Source organism: Salvia hispanica, chromosome 3, assembly GCF_023119035.1.
Source record: "Salvia hispanica cultivar TCC Black 2014 chromosome 3, UniMelb_Shisp_WGS_1.0, whole genome shotgun sequence".
NCBI lineage: Eukaryota > Viridiplantae > Streptophyta > Magnoliopsida > Lamiales > Lamiaceae > Salvia > Salvia hispanica.
In genome coordinates this window covers 30,301,002-30,320,667 of record NC_062967.1, presented here as the reverse complement: position 1 = coordinate 30,320,667, position 19,666 = coordinate 30,301,002, and the positions used below count along the sequence as shown (strand labels likewise).

The window sequence follows — 19,666 nt, the reverse complement described above, 5'->3', positions numbered from 1 at the left end:
GCTTTGGATGCTTTGGAGAGGCGGAGGCGGAGTTTCTGAGAGGTGGTTCTGGGCGGCGGCGGCCAGACTGTGAACCTCCAGCGGCGGCTCTGTTGGGAGCGGTGGTTTTATTTGCTAATTGTTGGGAGTGGTAGTTTTATTTGCTAATTTTGGATTTATTTTTGGAATCAGCTGCAGAATTCCTGATTGATCCCCAAAAATTTTCTTTTTCGATGCAGATGAATCGTTCTGGGTTTTGAAGAAAAAGGGCCACTCCAACTCCGGGCTTCGGTTTCGATAAATTACTCGATTTAGTATTTGTGGCCATCGCTGTTTCTTCGCAAATTGATTCCTTCTCTCTCTAAAACCCTACCCACAGTCTGATTTAAGCCTTATTCCTCTTTCTCTGCAATATCCATAGCCGAAAAATTGTTTTTGAAGAAACAGATGAAAGGGGGAAAATATGAAATTAGGATTTACTGTGTCTGAAAATCTCTGTGAATCTGGATTTATTGTTGAATTGTGTGATTGAAGTGATTTGTTTTATGAAATAAGGCCGTAACATAAATAATATAGGTCGTTGATATGAAAATATTCGTTGTTGACATTAATTATTTGTAAAATGTTGTTGTTGACATAATAGTTGACATAAATAACTTTTGTTGTTGACATTAATTATTTGTAAAATGTTGTTGTTGACATAATAGTTGACATAAATAACTTTTGTTGTTGACATCGTAGTTGACATAAATAACGTTTGCTGTTGACATCGTAGTTGACATAATGTCTCTGTAGCTGACATCGCGCGGAAATGACAAAAATACCCCCTTGTTGACATGAACTGCATGTTGTTCATCGCGTGAAAATTGTGAATGAGTGGTTGAGATTGCATCTCAATTCTCAATTAAGCCCAAAAATCTCAAAAAACCTAACAAGATCCTATATATATATATATACTAATAATATAAATGAACTCGGTCACATATACATTACATGTGAATATGGTTACAGAATAATGCGTTAGAAGTGTACAGATGGACTTAAGTTGTAGCATTACTTAACTATAATGAAAAATTTAGTATTTTCACATGGTGGTTAAATTTGCAATCATTAATCCTTTCATTGTGATTGTCTTATTTGCATTAATATGAAGTCAACCCAACTTATGAGACACTTAGGAAGTGTTCGGTTTGCAAGATTGTATCCCGAATTAAATATGTAGTCTGTTTGGTTCATGTGATTCAATCTCATAATTCAATGATAATCGTAAGATAATTAGTCATAGTTAACTTCTTATAACTAAAATAACCTCACAAACTCAATCCTAGATTGTATCTTGGTATTATTTTATCTAGGAAACCGAACACCACCTTAGTATTTTCATATGGTGGTTAAATTTGCAATCATTAATCATTTAATTGTGATTGTATTTATTTGCATTAATATGAAGTCAATCCCAACTCATGAAATTAATCAAATTTATTACGACCAATTCCAAAGGAAAACAATACGAATGTATAAATGCTTATTACTTTTCTTAGTAAAAATACAAACACTAGGGCACTGGTAAACACTACCCTTAATTAATCATCTAACGGCTTTTCCAATTAATAAATCATACTGCGCTGGATAATTAATCTAAAAAATTGAATTACTTTCTGATTCATTAATTCCAATCCCCTCAATGCATGTAAATTCCATTTTTATAGTATTAAAAATCCATTTTTTTTATAAAATAAAATCTAAATCTATATATTAAATCGTATTAATTCAATTACTCTTTCTCAAAAACATGTATCCAAATTAATGTGAGACTCTTAAATTTAAATCATGTAGTAGTAAAATATGGCATATTTTTGCCACAAAAATCTCATAGATATAGCAAAAGAGTATAGCCCCTTATTTCGAGTTAGTTACATTTGGTGGTGATTAAATATCGTAATTTTATTTTTACTAAGTCTTGTTTTTGTACAATTTATTTAGCCTCGTTAGACCACCTTCAACCATACACCAAATCCCATTTTTGGTGTAAAAATATGCTCCAACCATACTCCATACCCATACCTATTTTTGGGTTTTTTAATCAAACAACACTAAATTTGAAGTGAACACCAAAATTGAGTATCTACTGCAAATTTTTTTTAAATATAGCATAATAGTCCTTATTATTATTTTGATAGTTGAATCAGCCGGCGGCCAATTTGTATACTGTCAATTTGTGTACTAGTACAGTAGTACTTGATAGTTGATTCAAACTATCAGCCGCATAATTTAGACACAATTTGTTCATGAAATTTACATATATTTTTCTAATAAAAACAATTAAATAGAAATTAGCAAGCTGACCATATTATAATAAATTATGTTTTTTTTACAAATAATAACTAATAAATTTACTAAATAGGAATGAATATTGCTAAAAAAATCTTGTTATTATTTCAAGAGTATATGACCCGATATGACGCAATAAGAAATAAAAGTGCTCATCTGGAACTTCAAAATGCGCTAGTTGATCATTTGTGGAAACAATGCACAAATTTTGAGTCTTGAATTTTAAGTATTTTTTATGTTTATCGTGATATGTTTTATGAAGATATATTTAAATGAGTTTCAATTTATATTTGAATTTTATTATTGCAAGTTTAGTGTATTTAATTTTAAAAGTAGTGTATTTTTTTTAATATAAAGTGTATTTAATACATAAATATATTAATAAAAAAAATTTGTATAATTATTTAAGTTACATAAACTATTGATAAAATATTATGGGACTAATATGTAATTTAAGTAAATATGTAGGTATAATTGAAAAGGTATATAAAAGAATATAAATATGAAATATTTTTTTGGGTTTGAGTTTGGAGTAAATGATTGGAGTAAAATTACTTTTTGATGTGACCCAAACTCAAAAATGAATTTAAGTTTGGTGTAAATAGTTGGAGATGACCTTATATACTCTTCACGTAGACTACATGTTAAAAACGACTAGTATAAATTACAGTATTAATGAATAACCCAATTATAGTATACGCCGATTTTTCCCATCTCACAAAAATCTACTGTATAATAATCTTATTAAATATTAACTTAACATCACATCATATATACATAAAATGAATATCATCACCTTATAAAATATTACTGTAATTATGGTAAATATTAGTTGAAAAGTTTATAATTAAATAACCCCAATATTTTTACAACTTATTTTAATCCTAGCCGTCAAGTTTATAAATAACGCTTATTCACTGAACCGGCCCCACACAGTCCACGTGTCGAAATTCAATATGCGGCGCGCCAACGTAGACTTTCCCGTTTAATTTTTCCATTATTAACAGATATTTCAGTCGAATATTAAGGAAACAATTAAACCGTTCCCACTTTTGTAAACAGATTTTTGCAAAAAGGTAAAGAATATAATATATTAAATAAATAAGTAAAGTAGTATCCCCACAGTCAATTTTTATATGTCCAGCACCAAAGAATCCATCTCTATTTCACTAATTTCATTTCCTTATTCCCTCAATATATTTAATTCGTCACACATTCTTTCCCCCTCTCAAAAAAATTCTCTCTGTCACGCTTTTTTTATAGTGTTTATTCACTGCTAGCTCGTGTTTGCTAAGCGATGGACGTTGCAAATCTACGGCCTCTCATACACACTGAGCACACGAAAATCGTCACAAAATTCGTAAAACCGCCGCTAGCTTCGCGCCACCGGAAAACGATCCGTATTTCTATGACCGATCCCGATGCCACCGATTCCTCTAGCGACGAAGAGGAGGAGCTTCTGTTCCCGCCTCGCAAAATAAAAAAGTACGTGACGGAGATAAGGATAGAGACGGCTGAGAAGCGGAGCGCCGCTCTCAATTCTAACCCGAAGCCTCTGGCGGCGGGAGGCGAATGCCAGAAGTTCCGGGGAGTGCGGCGGCGGCCGTGGGGGAAATGGGCGGCGGAAATAAGAGACCCTTGCAAGAAGGTGAGGCTGTGGCTGGGAACTTACGACACGGCGGAGGAGGCGGCGATGGTGTACGACAACGCCGCGGTCAAACTCCGGGGACCGGGCGCTTTGACCAACTTTAAAGTTCCGGCGAGTAAGGCCGAGTGTTTCGATAATCGCTCGTCTCCGGCTTCTGTTCTCGGCTTCGTAAGCAGCGACGAGGAGAGCTCGCCCAGCGCTTCAAAAATCGAAGATGTTGAGCCGGATTATTATAGCGACTCGCTGCCGATGACGGCGGAATTGTTGGGTGAATTTTTCAATTTTGATGCAGAAGATCAGACGTTGTTGTTTGATACCGGAGATAATAATCCGGTGGAAGATGTGTTTGGATTCGGGGATTTTAATGATTCGCCTGTTGAAGAGTTGAAATGTGAATTTCCCGGGCTGTTTAAAGATTCGTTTCAAGATGGAGATGTTAAATGCTTGATTCCAGATGAGTTTGCGGCACAAAACATGTTTGAGTTTGGAGATTTTAATGATTCAGAAAATTTCGGCGACTTTGAAGCTTCTGAGCTTACTTTAGTTAGATTTGAACAAGACTTTTGTCAAGAAAATTTCTTAGATATGTTTGCAGATTGAGTAGTGTTGTAAAATGTGAAAATTTTGTTTACCGGAGTTAATCTTTTTTAATTTTAGTTACACTAGAGATATAACTTATAAATTATATTGATATTAATTTTTAATTTTGGTTTTTGAAGTATTGAAAGAGCCAAACTAATAGAATCTATCTGGGTGAGCTCTCTTAGTAATACTTCTGACTAAAGCGGAAGCTGAAATGAAAAGTATAAAAATAGAGTGTGACACAAGCAGAAACAGGAAGTAGAACAAAGTGGATGAGCCATTTTAGTAACTGCTTCCCGAAGTGAAGTGAAAGTTAATTGTAGTTAAAATATAATTAGTAGATGGTGTGATCCACATTATTATTATAATGATAGATCATAGTGGTATAAGTTATAAATAAATTCATGTATATAAGTAATGAGTTGCGGACAAATTTCCACAAATGAAAATACTCATATTTTTATGGGACAAATAAGAATAAAAAAAAGTATATACTATATTTTATGGGAGAGATGGAGTATAAGTATTTAAATATATTGTTGAGACATGAAATAACTCATGTAGGTTTGGATGTTGAGACATGAAATAACTCATGTAGATTGATTATATAAGAATACAATCAATATGGGAATTAAAAAGGTAGTATTTTATTCTAAGGTGTCACAATATATTGATTGTAAATTGATTTTATGTTTTAGGTTATTCTACATTCATTTTTTCTTTATGTCCTTCTAGCTATATCTAAAATCGGTTAACCTTTTCATCAATTATAGAATATACAACCAATTATTATTAAAATAAATATTACTCATTCCAATGAGTATTCACTCCATCCCATAAGAATATGCATTCTTTTTTTTTAGTATGTCACAAGAATATGTACTTTCTAATTTTGAAAATTCTCTTTGTTTTAATGAAATGTAACTCATTTTTCACTAACAATACTCCAATAACTTTTCTATTTAGGGTTAGATTGGTTGCCTATGTTGGAAAATGTAAGAAAACAAATACTATCACTAGTTTATAATACTTTCCTACTTTTCATGATAGAGATAAGTAACCCTTTTCATTGTTTGGTTGCAGTTTAGGAATTCTGCAGCCACATTTTTGTAGATTTTGTTAGAATAACAAAATAATAGAATATGCAACCAAAAAAACCACTATGTCCCTTGAATTAATTTGTAAACCCCATGTTACCCTTAAACCCAATTTAGCAGTAAAATAGGGGCGAAATTTCAGATTCCTAATTTAGCGGTAAAAATAGGTGACATAGCCTTCCAAAAGTGTTCCTGTCCATCCTGAGATTATCAATGCATGCCCTGTCTGTAAGCCTAACCATTCTGTTGATATGGCATACTTGTTTAGGCCTTTTGTTTATCAAACTATAACTGACATTGGCCCCAGCACGTTCCTTCCTTTTGGATTTGCCTCTAATTAAGGAAACCACGATGCGAAGAAGAAGCAAGTTTGTTTTGTAATTACGAACAATTTCCTTTAACACTAACATGTATTTAGCCATTTTCTTCCGGGACGAAGCATCCTATGATTTGGAATGAAGTAATTTGCATAATCAGTGTCAATGTCACAAACCTGCAGTTCAACAATGCAACGGAATAGGTAAAAAAACGCAGAAATGGAGTAATTAGCATATTCATTCATCACTGCCACAAATTAACATCTCAACAATTCCTTCCAAAAGATACACAAAGACACTTCAACAATGCAAAGCAAAACATAAAAAATAGCAAAAATGGAGTAAATAGCATATGCATTCATCGATGTCACAAATCTGTAGTTCAACACAAAAGTTAAAAAATAGTGATTTTCGTAAACACCTACTAATAAAAAAAATAAATCAATCATTTGCTCTAATTTGTTAATCACTAACCTATAGTTTCAAGGCAACCAATCGAACCCTTATAGTCTCTACATCTTTGATTGTGCATTAAAACTCGTGCCCAATTTAAAGTGTATATTTTTATGGGAAAGAAGGAATATTATTTTTGGCATAAGAACTAAAAAAATACTTTATATTTAGTAGCTTAAATGGAGATATAATAAAATAAGAGAGTAAATAAAAAGAGTAGAAATTTTTTTTTAAATTTAGTCTCTCTAGGGTTAAAGAATGACTTTGCTAAAAATAAAATGTTTAACTTAAAATGGCAAGAGAATTTCTAGATTATTGGAGGAGGCGTATACACTAGAATAGACGAGCACCACCATGATTCCATGAAAGAAATGCACGATAACATAAGAAATCATTGTTTTATCTAACTCTCTCTTAGTTTGTCTGAAATTTACTTTCATATTTAGGCACATTGTCATAAATCATGATTTTGGTTTGACCCATATCGTAAAAACCAACTGCATTTTAACATTTATCAATTTTTCTTATGTTAAAATATTCAGATTTCCTATTATATGTTTCAAAATGACAATGCAATTTAGTTATTAATTTGCTAAGTGCATTGAGTAAAATGATAGGAAAATTCACAAGCGTACTCATTTTTTTGTCACACTAGGTAAAATTTCGCTCTAATTAAACCAGTAAGAAATTAAGAAAAATATTAAAATTCTTTATTTTTACGACTATATAGTTTTTAAAGTTGTGTAGACGAATCATAATTTGATCAAAATTCATGACTTTCTAGCAATGTACACTTCATATATTTTTGGAAAAATCATTAGATTTGTTTTAACAACAATTGATTATAATATATAATTAACAGAAAAAATAATGAATGTGGCAAGTAAATAATTTATAAACAAATAATAGAACTTGAAGTAGCTAATAAAACAAAAAAAATTGTAGAATGAGCTGTCGACACATAAACTCAAAGTACAAGGATCTTTAAACGTGTTTCGCCTAATTTAAAGGTGCTTTGGATTTTGTAAGATATAGGTGGAGTTAATAATTCCGGCGAAATAAAAGTAATTGAGTTTCTTTGATCAGTGCTGGCTTTGAGGCTATAATGGAAAATATCAATTAATTTAGAGTAATATTTAATCCCACAAATAAGTATATAAAGTTTATTATGTATTATTGTTTGTACGATGTCATATTTCTTCAGTTGGCTAGTAAATGTCTCATATATCCACACATCTTATACTAGACCTTAATCCATAAACACAAGAACCACACACATTTTTTAACTGAAAAACCATATACACTTGACAACAATAAAAATCATATTTATTCCATTGACAGTTGACTATTAAATGGCTCAATACTCACACACCTTATGCTAAACATTATCCTAAAAACATGAGAATCATACACCTCTAACTAAAAAACCATATACAGTTGACAACAATAACAACAATAAAAATCACATTTCTCCCATCGGCTACTAGATGTCCCGTATATTCAATTTCACACACCTTGTAAAACAATATTCCCAAAACACAAGAATGGTGCATCCTTTTTTTAACTGAAAAAAACATATGCACTTGACAATAATTACAACAATAAAAAACACAACCTTTAATTATGTCAGCCATTAACTATCTATTTTTTTAAATTTTTCGGATGTCCATTGTTATAGTTTTATTTTACTTTTACTATATTTAATAAATAAATTTAATGTTTATTAATATAATTCACTCATGGAGTATTTAATAAAGTCACTAAGATACGCATTCCACAAAATAAGTTATACTCCGTATTACATACTACTATATTCTTTTGCATATTATAAAATATGCATGGATCCAAATGAGACACTTACCAAGATAAGTATATACTAGTAATAATTTTCTGATATTGGTTGATGACTTGATGTGAATATCTATATTGTTTAATGATGATTTAGGACAGCCATGAAAGATATACTACATAGTATTACTATGCATCTAGCTAGATATGGGAAAACAAAGGAAAATGCACGCGTGTGACCCACTCTCCACTAGGAAATCTTAGTGTAAGTGTGAATGAAATAATTATTTATGGGTTTACTGCAAAAACTTATGTTCATACCATGAAAATATAATTAGACACGTGATTTGCGTCAGGAGTTGTGAATAAAGTGTTTTGATGGGCTGTTTTAGTAGTTCAACCAACCGACAAAGATATGTTGGGTCCATATACTAGGATAAAACAATTTCTACCTATCGTTAGTGGGGTTATGGAACCGGCATTGCATGATAAATACTCCCTCCGTCCTACTTTAAGAGTTTCGGTTTACTACTTTAAAGTGTCTCATTTTAGAAGTCTCGGTTGAAATATTCCATAACTAGTAATAGATCCCACATTCCATTAACCTTTTTCCACTCACATTTTATTATAAAACTAATATATAAAAGTAGGACCCACATTCCACTATCTTTTTTCACCAACTTTCCTTTATATTTCTTAAAACCCGTGCGGAACTCAACCGGGACTCCTAAAGTGGGACGGAGGGAGTACTCGGTTCCAAATTTCAAATCGATAATTGGTGATTTCAGTTCTGGTTCAAACATGCGATTTTATATTGAGACCAATCGATATTTGTATGAAAACAACCCCGTCATTTATGTCTAGACTCTAGACATGAAGACCTACAAAACTGAAACCGGAATAAAAATGCCAGTTTCAGTCCAATTAGAGCATCTCCAACGAGAGAAGATATATAGAAAATGTATATTATGTATTTACCTTCTTAAAAAGTGAAATATAACCTTCCAAAAAGTAACACATTCCAAAAGGAAAAAGTATTAATGAATACAGATTTTAAAATTCAATAGAAACAAAAATTAATATCATTTAAAAATGTCTTTCTATCCTTCTTACTATAAGTGAAGAATTTTCTATTCGGCACAAGATTTTATACGTTTTTATTTTGTTAATTGAGTAAAAAGATAAATTATTCTAAAAATAAAATAATAATATAAAATACATTAAAATAATACATTATCAGATACCTCTTTCTTATTAATAAATTTCATAAAAAAAAATGGACCTATGACTATCTATAAGTCTATCTAGGCTTTAAAAAAGCTTGTCATCAAGTCACACCAATAACCCTATCACAATTACATTTAATTGAATTAGTGACCATCAGAAAACATGGCATTAAATTCCAAAAAATAGGATAATAGAAAGTTGGGCGCTAATAGTGGATGTTTGTCGGTATATTAGAGATATGTGTGTGGACATAATTACTAAAATCTAACATCTAATTACGTAGATCTACAATGCTAAGCCGACATGCATATATATGATGATGATGATTGATGACGCGCAACTAGTTGAAGTATGAAGGCTATGGGATCATGTCATGTGACCTCAATCAATCTTTTGACATTCTTTTCACACGTATGAACTCTCTAAGTCTACATAATATAATTAATGTTACTAATATCATGTGCATCTATATATGAATATGCATGTAGAACGTGTATGTATGCTCAAAAGGCTATCAAGACATGTCTCACATTCTTTTTCTTGACTCATAGGGTAAGATTTGGTCAAAATATGTGTATTGTATAGTTTTTTTGTACGTTGAGTTTGGAGGCTTGAAAAGAAATTAATTAATCCACAATCAGATTAATTATGCGTGTGTGCAGTTTATATTTAAATTTAACTATATTAAAAATTATATAGAAATAATTGACTTGACATCGTCCCATACGTAGATAAACATGATACCATGGGTACGTAATTTATATTTTTATTTCATTTTCATTCGTGATCACCTTTTATTATATGTAATAAAAATATTTATATTTAAAGGTTGATAATATATTTAAGGTGGATAATGTCAAATGAAAATCTAACACTATTTGTTATCTTTTCTAAAAGTGAATTACGATATTTGAATGCATGCCGATAAATGATTATTGTAGAGAATAATCCTTGATAATATAAGATAAATTTGTATTATAGTATACATAATCAGTCATGATTCTTCAGTGTTGACGGCCATATTAATTATCGCCAACAGAAGACGATTTCTTCACGTTTTTTCAAATGAATAAGACATGCACTACGGAAAGCGTTGTTCGCTGGCTAACAAAGTCGTGTTTCTTATGTGGGGTGTTCTCCAAATGAACATGGATTCCAAAAATAAAAAGAATGTTGGGTTCACACTCGGGTTCACTATTACTACTATACGGCTAGTGACGTAACTCGTAAGCTACTTTGGTGAAGCACGACACTGCAAAATGCGTCCGAGCACGCGAACGTGTGTATAAGCACGCTTAAGATTTAGGTACTTTTGCATGTACAGTACTATGGACAATATAGAAAATCACAGTGATTATGATTCAAATGCTTTTTGATGCACAAGCACAATATTGTGTAAGGTGTCGTTCGATTATTTTGATAATATTATAACGAGATAGTACAATTTGTGATAAATAAAGATTAATCACGACAAAAAATTGTTTGGTTGGATTAATAGTGGAAGCACATACTTACTAATTTACTTAAATACCTTAATTTTTACAATAACAATAATTGAAAAGCTTGAATTATTGTGAAAAAAGTGAAGGCTATAAAATATTAATTTTGTTCAATGCCCAAAGCCCAATAACCGATGTTGAGCCCAACCTCTAACCTCTCAAGCCCAATAATCGATGGGCCTTTACTGAGTTGGACCCACTTTCGTTGCCAAAATCTCTCTTGTTTTTTGCAGTTTAGCTTCTGAGCCTTTGTTCTTCTTTCTCTGAGAATTCTGCAAATGTCGCGATTGAATTCCAACCGTCGGATCCAAATCGATACTTCGGAGCCTCGATACGATGAAGGCGACGACGAAACCGTAGACGACAGCAGCAATGCGGCGGAGGATCTGGATCCCTTTATGGGAGTCAAAGTCAGACGGAAAGCCTCTCGCCTTCGTGATTTTCAGGGTGATTATATCGATATTCAGTCCAGACCTCATCTTATGAAGATTCTCGAGAAACAAGGTTTGATTTCGCCGGCTGTTTTGCGGATCTCTCGTTTGATTGATTGCAATTTTCTCTTGCACTTGTTTGGATTGAGAAATTAAGGTTAGAATTAGCAAGGGTTTTATTTATTTTGCTTCAGAATATATGATTGATCATTGAAGGTTTTACTTCGTTTGTAGTTGATGTGAAAGTGTTGCGCATTTGTGAATAAGAACAATATAAAGCGTTTGTATCACGTTAGAGGCTCTTCTCAGCTGTAACTCATGGAGTAGTACTTTTTAGCAGTGATCTTGACTCAAGCATTCGTTTTTCGATCTTTGAAGGTTCTAATTGGTGTTTTATTGAACGTGTAAGCATTCGTTTTTCCCTTATATGACATTCAATTTGTTCATAGTGGACATTAGATGATGATTTTTTATCCCAAGTTGAGGACAAATGCTCTCTGCCTAGTCATGTTATTGGATAGCTGTAGCTGTGGTTGAGCAGAGGAATGAAAAATGGATAAAGATCAAGAAATTGGACATAAATGTAATGGTGCTTGTTGCAAATTGGTGGCCTTTTAAGTTATCGCTGATTGCATAGAGGGAAACTGAGTAATAGGTTTTCTTTTCGTAGTTGCTAGGACTAGGAGGTATACCAAAACACAAAAATGTGTCATATATTAATATTGTGCTATCTAGGCAGTTAAAGCTACGTTTTTTTTCACCATGTTTCTAACATATATGTAACCGTAAGGCGTAAATTATGTTTAGATATAGAACTTGCGCTTTTAGCGGTGTCTTGACTCAAGCATTCGTTTTCCCTTATAGTGCATTCAATTTTTCTACTAGTATTTGTTAATTAGGTGCCGAATCTGTTGTTTTCTTGTTCAAATTTTTTCCCGAGTTGAGGACAAGTTCTCTCTGCCCTAGTCATGTTCTTGGACAACTGTAACTGTGGTAGAGCAGAGGAAAGAAAACATGGATAAATATCAATCAAGCAGACATAAACGTAATGGTGCTTTTTTGAGTTATTGCTGGTCGCATTTATGGCAGCTGAGTAATAGGTTTTTCTTTTGATAGTTGCTAGGAGATATATATAGCAACGAAAATTGTGTTATATATTAGGCTACCCAGCCAGTGTTTTTCGCTATGTTTCTAACATGTTTGTAAGCGTAGGGGCTGACAATTTTTGACACGACACGAACCGGCACGAAATTAATGGGTTTGGGTCAGTGCTTATCGTGTTCGTGTCCTTATCGGGTCGACCCATTAAGGACACGAAAATTTCGTGTCGTGTTCGTGTCGGGTTCGTGTTATCCGTTAACAATGCGTGTTCGTGTCGTGTTCGTGTTATCCGTTAACACATAATATTTTAATATTATTATTCTTATTAACACATAATATTTTAATATTATTATTCTTATTATTTTCATTTTTCAATACTTATTTTCGTGTCATTAATGGGTTCGTGTCGTGTTGACCCGAAACGGTTCGTGTCGTTAATGGGTTCGTGTCGTGTTCGTGTCTGAGGGTAGCGGGTCGTGTTCGTGTTTGAGGTTTTCTTAACGGGTCGTGTTCGTGTTTGTGTTTGTTGTTATCGTGTTCGTGTTTATATGCCCATGTGCCTTGGTACTTATGTTGACCAAAAGTGTGCTGTATTGAATCATCTTGCAGGTGACAGAAAAGTCCTGTTTGCTGACAAAGTTATAAAGTTTACTGGTTCGGGCAAGATGAAACGCCGTATACTTCTCGTAACTGATTTTGCCATCTACATTGCGGATCCAGAGACTGATGCACTAAAAAGAAGGATAGCCCTTGCTGCTGTTGAGAAACTGTGTTTAAGTGAACTGAGCGACAATTTTTTTGCCATCATTATTCCCACTGAATATGACCTACTCATGGCTAGTACTAGAAAGACGGAAATTGTGACGGTCTTAGTGGATGCTACAAAGAGTGCCTCTGACTATGAACTCGAGGTTGCCTTATCTAACAGGTAGTCTGATTAATCTGTGTTTGTTTATCTGTTCTACTTGTTTGGGTAGCTCTTTCAAATTATCAACATAGTAGAAACTAGAATGAACAAAAATGATAAAGCTTCTAGTTTCTGTTGAGCTTTGTCTAACTACATTTGAATTCAACACCTGCAGTTTTGAGTACAATGCAGCTGCAGACGTAGTGAAGGAAGTCCAATTCGAGGAAGTAGAAGGTTTGTTTCGAATTCACCTCCTGTCTTCAATTCGAATTCACCTCCTGTCTTCAATTCAATGCAGTAGACTTAATGTGCTATATATGCTTTCGTTATGCCTAGATTTTGATGTTTTCCTTGCACTAACTTAGGTGGTGTTAAAACAAGAATTGTTCAGAAATGAGTTGCCCCGTTAGACGTGGATGTCGTAAAGTGCGATCACCCAATCACGATTTATTAAATTGTTTCATGTATTTTGTTTGTTATTTTATCAAAACGTTTCCTGCTTTCTGACTAGCAAGAAATGCAGAAATTGTGTGGTATATATATATGGTAGATAAACATAAAAATTCTTATTAATTGTTGTACTTAAAGTAATTCGATTGATTATTGAATTTTCCCGTTGTGTTGTGTATTGCACACAATTTGACTCTTTTCAAATTTGTTGTTTTGTGCACAGCTAATTACTAGTACTTGCTAGGTGTGTAATTTCCAATCAGATTTTGTTGATCTAACTTCACATGTTCAATGTAACTATAAGTGCATGTTTGGTAGATATATTAAATTAACATAAGATAATTAATTAAGATGGGCTTTAAGACAAGGATATGCTATCCCACTCTTTTGGACTTTTAGACTGTTAAAATAATTTATATTTTTGACCTAATTTGCTATGGGCATCAGTGGGTTGAGATGAACTTAGATGGCTTAATATGACCTTTTATCTACCGAACAATCAAATAATCCATATATATTGGCCTTATCTAGGCTAGCTAAAGTGTGTATTTACCTATAACTAAACGTAGTGGAAGGGAAATGATGGATAATCGATAGTGTTGTGCTGTTAAGGAATGAGTAAGAGATGATGGATTGAGCTAAACAAATATCTAATGTAATTATTCAGTTTGTTCTATTTTTCGTCAATCACCCAGCTTTTGAATTGGCTGATTAGAGATTTGATATGCTGAGGGACAAATGAGCGCCTCATGTATTCTCTCTCCTCACATCTCCCTCTCCATGTATTTCTCTGTTAATCCCTTTCTCTTCCAGCTTTTTTTTGTGTCTCCTCGCATCTCCACGCTTTTGTACGCATCCCTTCTTTCTACCAATTTTGCTTTGCACCATCATATGACTGAGCGAGTAAAATCAATAATTTTGATGTTTTGATCAAGCACAGTCCATCATCCTACAAGAATTTATTGATTTTGTACAGTGAATCACTTAATCAGTCCTCAAATCAAAGGCCTATGCAAACAATTCGTAAATCAGAACCTAACATTTCTATCTCAACCCCAAATCCAATTTTGCATATTGGATCTAGACCTATCTCATCAAAAGATCCCGCAAGAAAGCAAATTATTCACAACAAAAGCTAAAATTCTACTATTTCTGCTTCCTTGGGGGTAAATATATGTTGGCTAATTTCTCCAAGAAATTGCAGCTCCAACAATTGAATTATAACTCTTCGTCGATAGCTGTAAGTTGAATGTTTAAATTAAGAATGGGGCAAGAAGACTCTGAATATGCTTCATATTGAATTTGAGAATCCAAAATATGGTGTAAGAGAGAGGGCATGAGAATAGCGTGATTAGAGAAAATTAAGAATTGGGCAAGAGGGGGATGTCGTAAACTCTTGATATTGAATTTGAGAAACCAATAAATGGTTGAAGAGAGAGGGATTAACAAGAAATACGTGATGATGGGAGAGAAATTATGAAGTTGAGTTTATCAATGAAAAAAAGGTTAATGGAGTAGTGTTGACGGTTGAAGAGAGGTTGATGTGTACAAAAATCGTGAGAATAGAGACGCTCATTTGCCCCTTAAATTTTGTTCCTCAGCATTATCAAATATTTGGTGATTTTATCTTAATTTTATATTTTTCTCCGTTGTTTCATAATTTCGGATTTGGAGAAATTATGTATGATGTGGTAGACAAAAAATATAATGTGGACAAAATGATTGGCTTGTTAATTGATGCCGCATTACAATTCTAGTCAGCCATATCTTTACTTTTTACACATGTATGCATTATGTAAATAAATTCAAACAAACAACGGAGGAAAATGTCAAAGTTAAGATACAATGCCGATTTTTATTAGACGCGGGATTGATCATTAGTGGTTTTTTCGATAATTTAACCTCATATTAAAATCGCGCCTTAATGCAAATTTTATAAAATCCGGGCTTGAGCATCGGTGGTTTTCACCTTATAGTAAAATTGCACCTTATCTTAACCCTAATTGAGGTCCATGACACGAGAAAAACGAGAAAATGATAGATATGCACAATCACAATCACCATCCTCCACGTGAACGTCCCTTTTTTTACCCTTTGGCAGCATTGATAGGCCATCTTAAAATATCTCAACTACAACAATAATTGATAAATTCCAAAACCCAAAATCTTTTAAAAACGTGTCTAAAATCACAACAATATCTACCTATTACCAATTCATTCAATTATCCAACGTTGGACTTCTATAAAAGGCCAAAACATCTCACTCTTCCTCCATAAAAAAAACAAAGCCTACTTAAAAATGGGGTCTCTTCCGCTCCTCATTTCGTCCTCCTCGCCGCTGCCGCCGCCCCATTCTCCTACGGCTGTGGCATCACAGTCTACTGGGGCCAAAACGGGTACGAAGGCACGCTACAAGCCGCCTGCGCCACCAACAACTACAAATATGTGGCCGTCGCCTTCCTAACCACCTTTGGCAACGGCCAAACCCCCGTCATCAACTTGGCCGGCCACTGCATCCCTCAGCCCTGCTCCATCTTCGCCAACGAAATCCGCTACTGCCAGAGCCTAGGCATCAAGGTATTGAATATTATCAACACTACGTCTCATCCATGCACGCAACATGTCGTCTTTTTGATGATGTTCAAACCGATGTATGTCACTATAATAAATACTTTTCTTTTATATTTTTAATTATTTTCTTATTCTATTGAAACAATTTCTTTTTTAACATGACAAAGAGATCAAAGACTATGAAATTGATCATTTGATCAAACTTCATAATTTAAATAACTTTTTTTCTGCATCCGTCCCTGCGTCAAGGTGCTCCTATCCCTGGGCGGTGCCAGCGGCACCTATGGCATCTCCTCCACGGCCGACGCCCAGCAAGTCGCGGCCTATCTATGGACCTCGTACCTATCCGGCTCCGTTGGGCCCCTTGGTGACGTGGCCCTTGACGGCGTGGACTTCGACATCGAGTACCCGACCTCCACCCTACACTGGGACGACCTAGCCCGGGCGATCGCCGCCTACAGCACTCCCCAGAGGAAAATCTACCTCTCCGCCGCGCCCCAGTGCGTCCTCCCGGACCGGAACCTCGACGTCGCCATTAAAACCGGGCTGTTCGACTACGTGTGGGTGCAGTTCTACAACAACCCGCAATGCGACTACAGCGGCGGCGCGGCCAGTTTGATCAAGTCGTGGAACGAGTGGAGCGCGCTGCTGCCGGCGGGGAACGAGCTGTTCCTGGGGCTGCCGGCGACGCCCGCGGCGGCGTCGGCGGGGTCGGGGTACATTGAGGCGGAGAAGCTGAAGAGCGAGATTCTGCCGGTGATAAGGCAGACGGCCAACTACGGAGGAGTGATGCTGTGGGATAGGTACAATGATGTTAACAGTGGGTACAGCTCGCTAATTGTCGGAGATGTGTGCCCTCCAGCGCTCGGAAAATTTGAAAACTTGCTCATGTCTCAAGTCATTTGAATGGGAGATTGGAATTAAGCTGGTTTTCTTCATTCATGTGTAGTGTGAATGAATTGGTTACTAAATAAATTTGAAAACCAGCTTAGCGAATAAAATGCAGTATGCACTTTTATTTAAGGGTTAATTGTGTGTAAAATGCTTGAAAGTTGTGATTTACTTAATGAATAAAATGCTGTATGCACTTTTATTTAAGGGTTAATTGGATGTAAAATCGCAAAATTTGCTCAAATACTGATTCATTAGTTGGAGGGGTTGGGTATGACACTATTCATCTAGGATTAAGTTGTGGGATTCAATCTTTTGAACCAAACATGATACAGTACATTGACATACTTGGATTTTACATGGTTTTAGAGGGTGGTTTTGTATGGAATTTAATCATATTTCGTCTATTATTAGGCTGTTTATATCTACTTCTTTATTATGTTGGTACGTTGACCATTTTGTTAAGAATGTGTAGAAAAAAAGTACAAAATATGTCGATGTGTAGCAGCCTTGGTTTGAGATAATTTTACTGGAGATTTTGAAGTCCAATCAGCCTCTAATGCATATAATTCTCTTCGTCTTCGAAAGAGCTTCGCATGTGTATCTTAAACGCCTCAATTGGAGTCCCTTAGAAGAAGTTATGGCCGTTTTACGAACACTGTGCTGCCCAGAAAATCTCACGCGGCCGGGTGAATTATTATCTTATAATTCCACCCAACCGGGTAGCCTGCTAAAGCATGCGAAATTCCAGAAACTCTCACCCGGCTTGGTGAATTTCCAGTGGATTAATTCCAGCCGGCCGGATCCATCACTTTGGTGTTTTTCAGAGTTAAAACACAATTTTTAGAAGACGGAAATAAGAAGGAAGAATTAGGTCAATTCTTGGTATTCTCTACCGCCGCAAAAACACCGACTCTCTCTCTTGAAAGAAGATTGAAGATTCAAGTTTCAATTCATCCACCAATTGTAATTCGTATCATGATTTCCATTGTTTTTCTTAGTTTCTCTTTGTTTTCTGCCAAGAACATGAATCAATGCATCTTCACCAAGAATTATACATGAAAATTTAGCTACGTTTTTATCTTACTCTTGCAATTGTTTGAATTATTCTTGTGCTTTTTTCCTAACAATTGTTTGATCACCAATTGTGAGTGCAGGGTTACTTAGAGTAATCGGGAGATGAAATATTTAACCTTGAAAGAAGAATAATTCACACATTATTCAATAGAACTTGGGAGAGTTGAGGTTTCGAGTGGAATCTTTTACCTAATCGATCTGTTGGGAGAGTTAAGTCTAAGAATTAGAAGGGGACTTCAATTATTACACCTAATCTACGGATTTCTCACATCGGGAGGAGGTTTAATCTACATTTGTGATTGATTCAACAATTCTGGAGACTTTAAATGGTAAATTGGTTTCAATTGGGTTAAGCTATGAGTTGTGCATCGGATCCTTGAATTCTGCATATTTCTCTACCATTTTCTACAACTTGCTTCTTTGTTCTCTCGATTAAGTGCTTATTTTAATCTCTGAATTTATATGTTTTTCGTAGTTGTTAGTTTCAAAACCCAGAATTAGTAGTTGAAATTTGTTCGTGGTATTTAGGTTTACACCTAATTGTCTCTGTTGGATACGATATACTATTGCTTGCTATTTGCTACGATAACCCCGTACATTGGGTAAAATAAAGTTGAGTCATACATATTTAATCATGAGATTTAATCTTGTCAATTGAACATCCAAGTTGACTATTACTATTAATTATCACATGATTATCCATTTGGAATTAAGTTGTGGGATTTAATTTCATGAACCAAACACATTACATATTTAATGCCGAGATATAATCTTGCAACCCGAACAACATCACGATGTATTTACAAATGAATGGCATTGACGATAAAGTAGCCATTGCCTAACAATTTAAAAGCCAATATAAATGTTATAGAGTCGTAAATTGGAGGTCTACACAATTATAACCAAACCCTAAAATATATTCCCACATTAACACCATTGAACATTGAACATGTTACATGTGTAAATTAGAATGATTTCTTCGTTTACTCCAAGTATTCTGCCCGCCAAATGTTCGATATTATGCATAGAGGATTTCCAATTTCTCATCATCCTTCGTCGAGTTCTGCCCAGTTCAGTTTTTGTAGTTTGTGCTTCAGCTCGCGGTTAGATTGCAGCTGTGAATACTCTCCAAGTCACGACTGCCACCTGCTCGACAAATTGCCTCTGAGGAGTGGCTGTTATACTTGGTGATTTTGAATCACCATCCACAAGTCCACTGCCACCATATAATCAATCAAATCTTGATAGTAATTAGTGTTGGAAATTTGGGCTTCCACATGACTAATTTAATGTGTATGGCTATCTTTCAGTTGCTCA

The 19,666-nt window shown here is 34.5% G+C and overlaps 3 protein-coding genes across 3 annotated transcripts; all 3 read left to right on the top strand.

Moving 5' to 3' along the window:
* The first annotated feature begins 3,570 nt into the window (after positions 1-3,570).
* Positions 3,571-4,655, top strand: LOC125210602 (ethylene-responsive transcription factor CRF3-like). The gene has a single exon (XM_048110143.1). It carries the CDS (start codon positions 3,608-3,610, stop codon positions 4,556-4,558), a length of 951 nt encoding a protein of 316 aa, XP_047966100.1. The 5' UTR covers positions 3,571-3,607; the 3' UTR covers positions 4,559-4,655.
* A 6,513-nt stretch (positions 4,656-11,168) lies between these two features.
* On the top strand, positions 11,169-14,014 carry LOC125212589 (myosin ID heavy chain-like). Its single transcript, XM_048112799.1, has 4 exons — positions 11,169-11,425; positions 13,063-13,381; positions 13,536-13,594; positions 13,726-14,014. The coding sequence occupies exons 1-4, from the start codon at positions 11,200-11,202 to the stop codon at positions 13,755-13,757; spliced, it is 636 nt and encodes a 211-aa protein (XP_047968756.1). The 5' UTR covers positions 11,169-11,199; the 3' UTR covers positions 13,758-14,014.
* A 2,076-nt stretch (positions 14,015-16,090) lies between these two features.
* On the top strand, positions 16,091-17,486 carry LOC125209836 (acidic endochitinase-like; the record flags this gene model as incomplete). Its single annotated transcript, XM_048109415.1, has 2 exons — positions 16,091-16,387; positions 16,631-17,486. Coding segments are annotated over 2 exons (954 nt in total), but the record flags the coding sequence as incomplete, so codon positions are not given.
* Between the last annotated feature and the right edge of the window lie 2,180 nt (positions 17,487-19,666).

Excerpts from the sequence above, each read along its gene's own strand:
- LOC125212589 (XM_048112799.1), top strand. The coding sequence starts at position 11,200 with ATGTCGCGATTGAATTCCAACCGTCGGATCCAAATCGATACTTCGGAG. Across the intron at positions 11,426-13,062 it reads GAAGATTCTCGAGAAACAAG|GTGACAGAAAAGTCCTGTTT; the intron begins GTTTGATTTCGC and ends ATCATCTTGCAG. Across the intron at positions 13,382-13,535 it reads GAGGTTGCCTTATCTAACAG|TTTTGAGTACAATGCAGCTG; the intron begins GTAGTCTGATTA and ends CAACACCTGCAG.
- LOC125210602 (XM_048110143.1), top strand. The coding sequence starts at position 3,608 with ATGGACGTTGCAAATCTACGGCCTCTCATACACACTGAGCACACGAAA.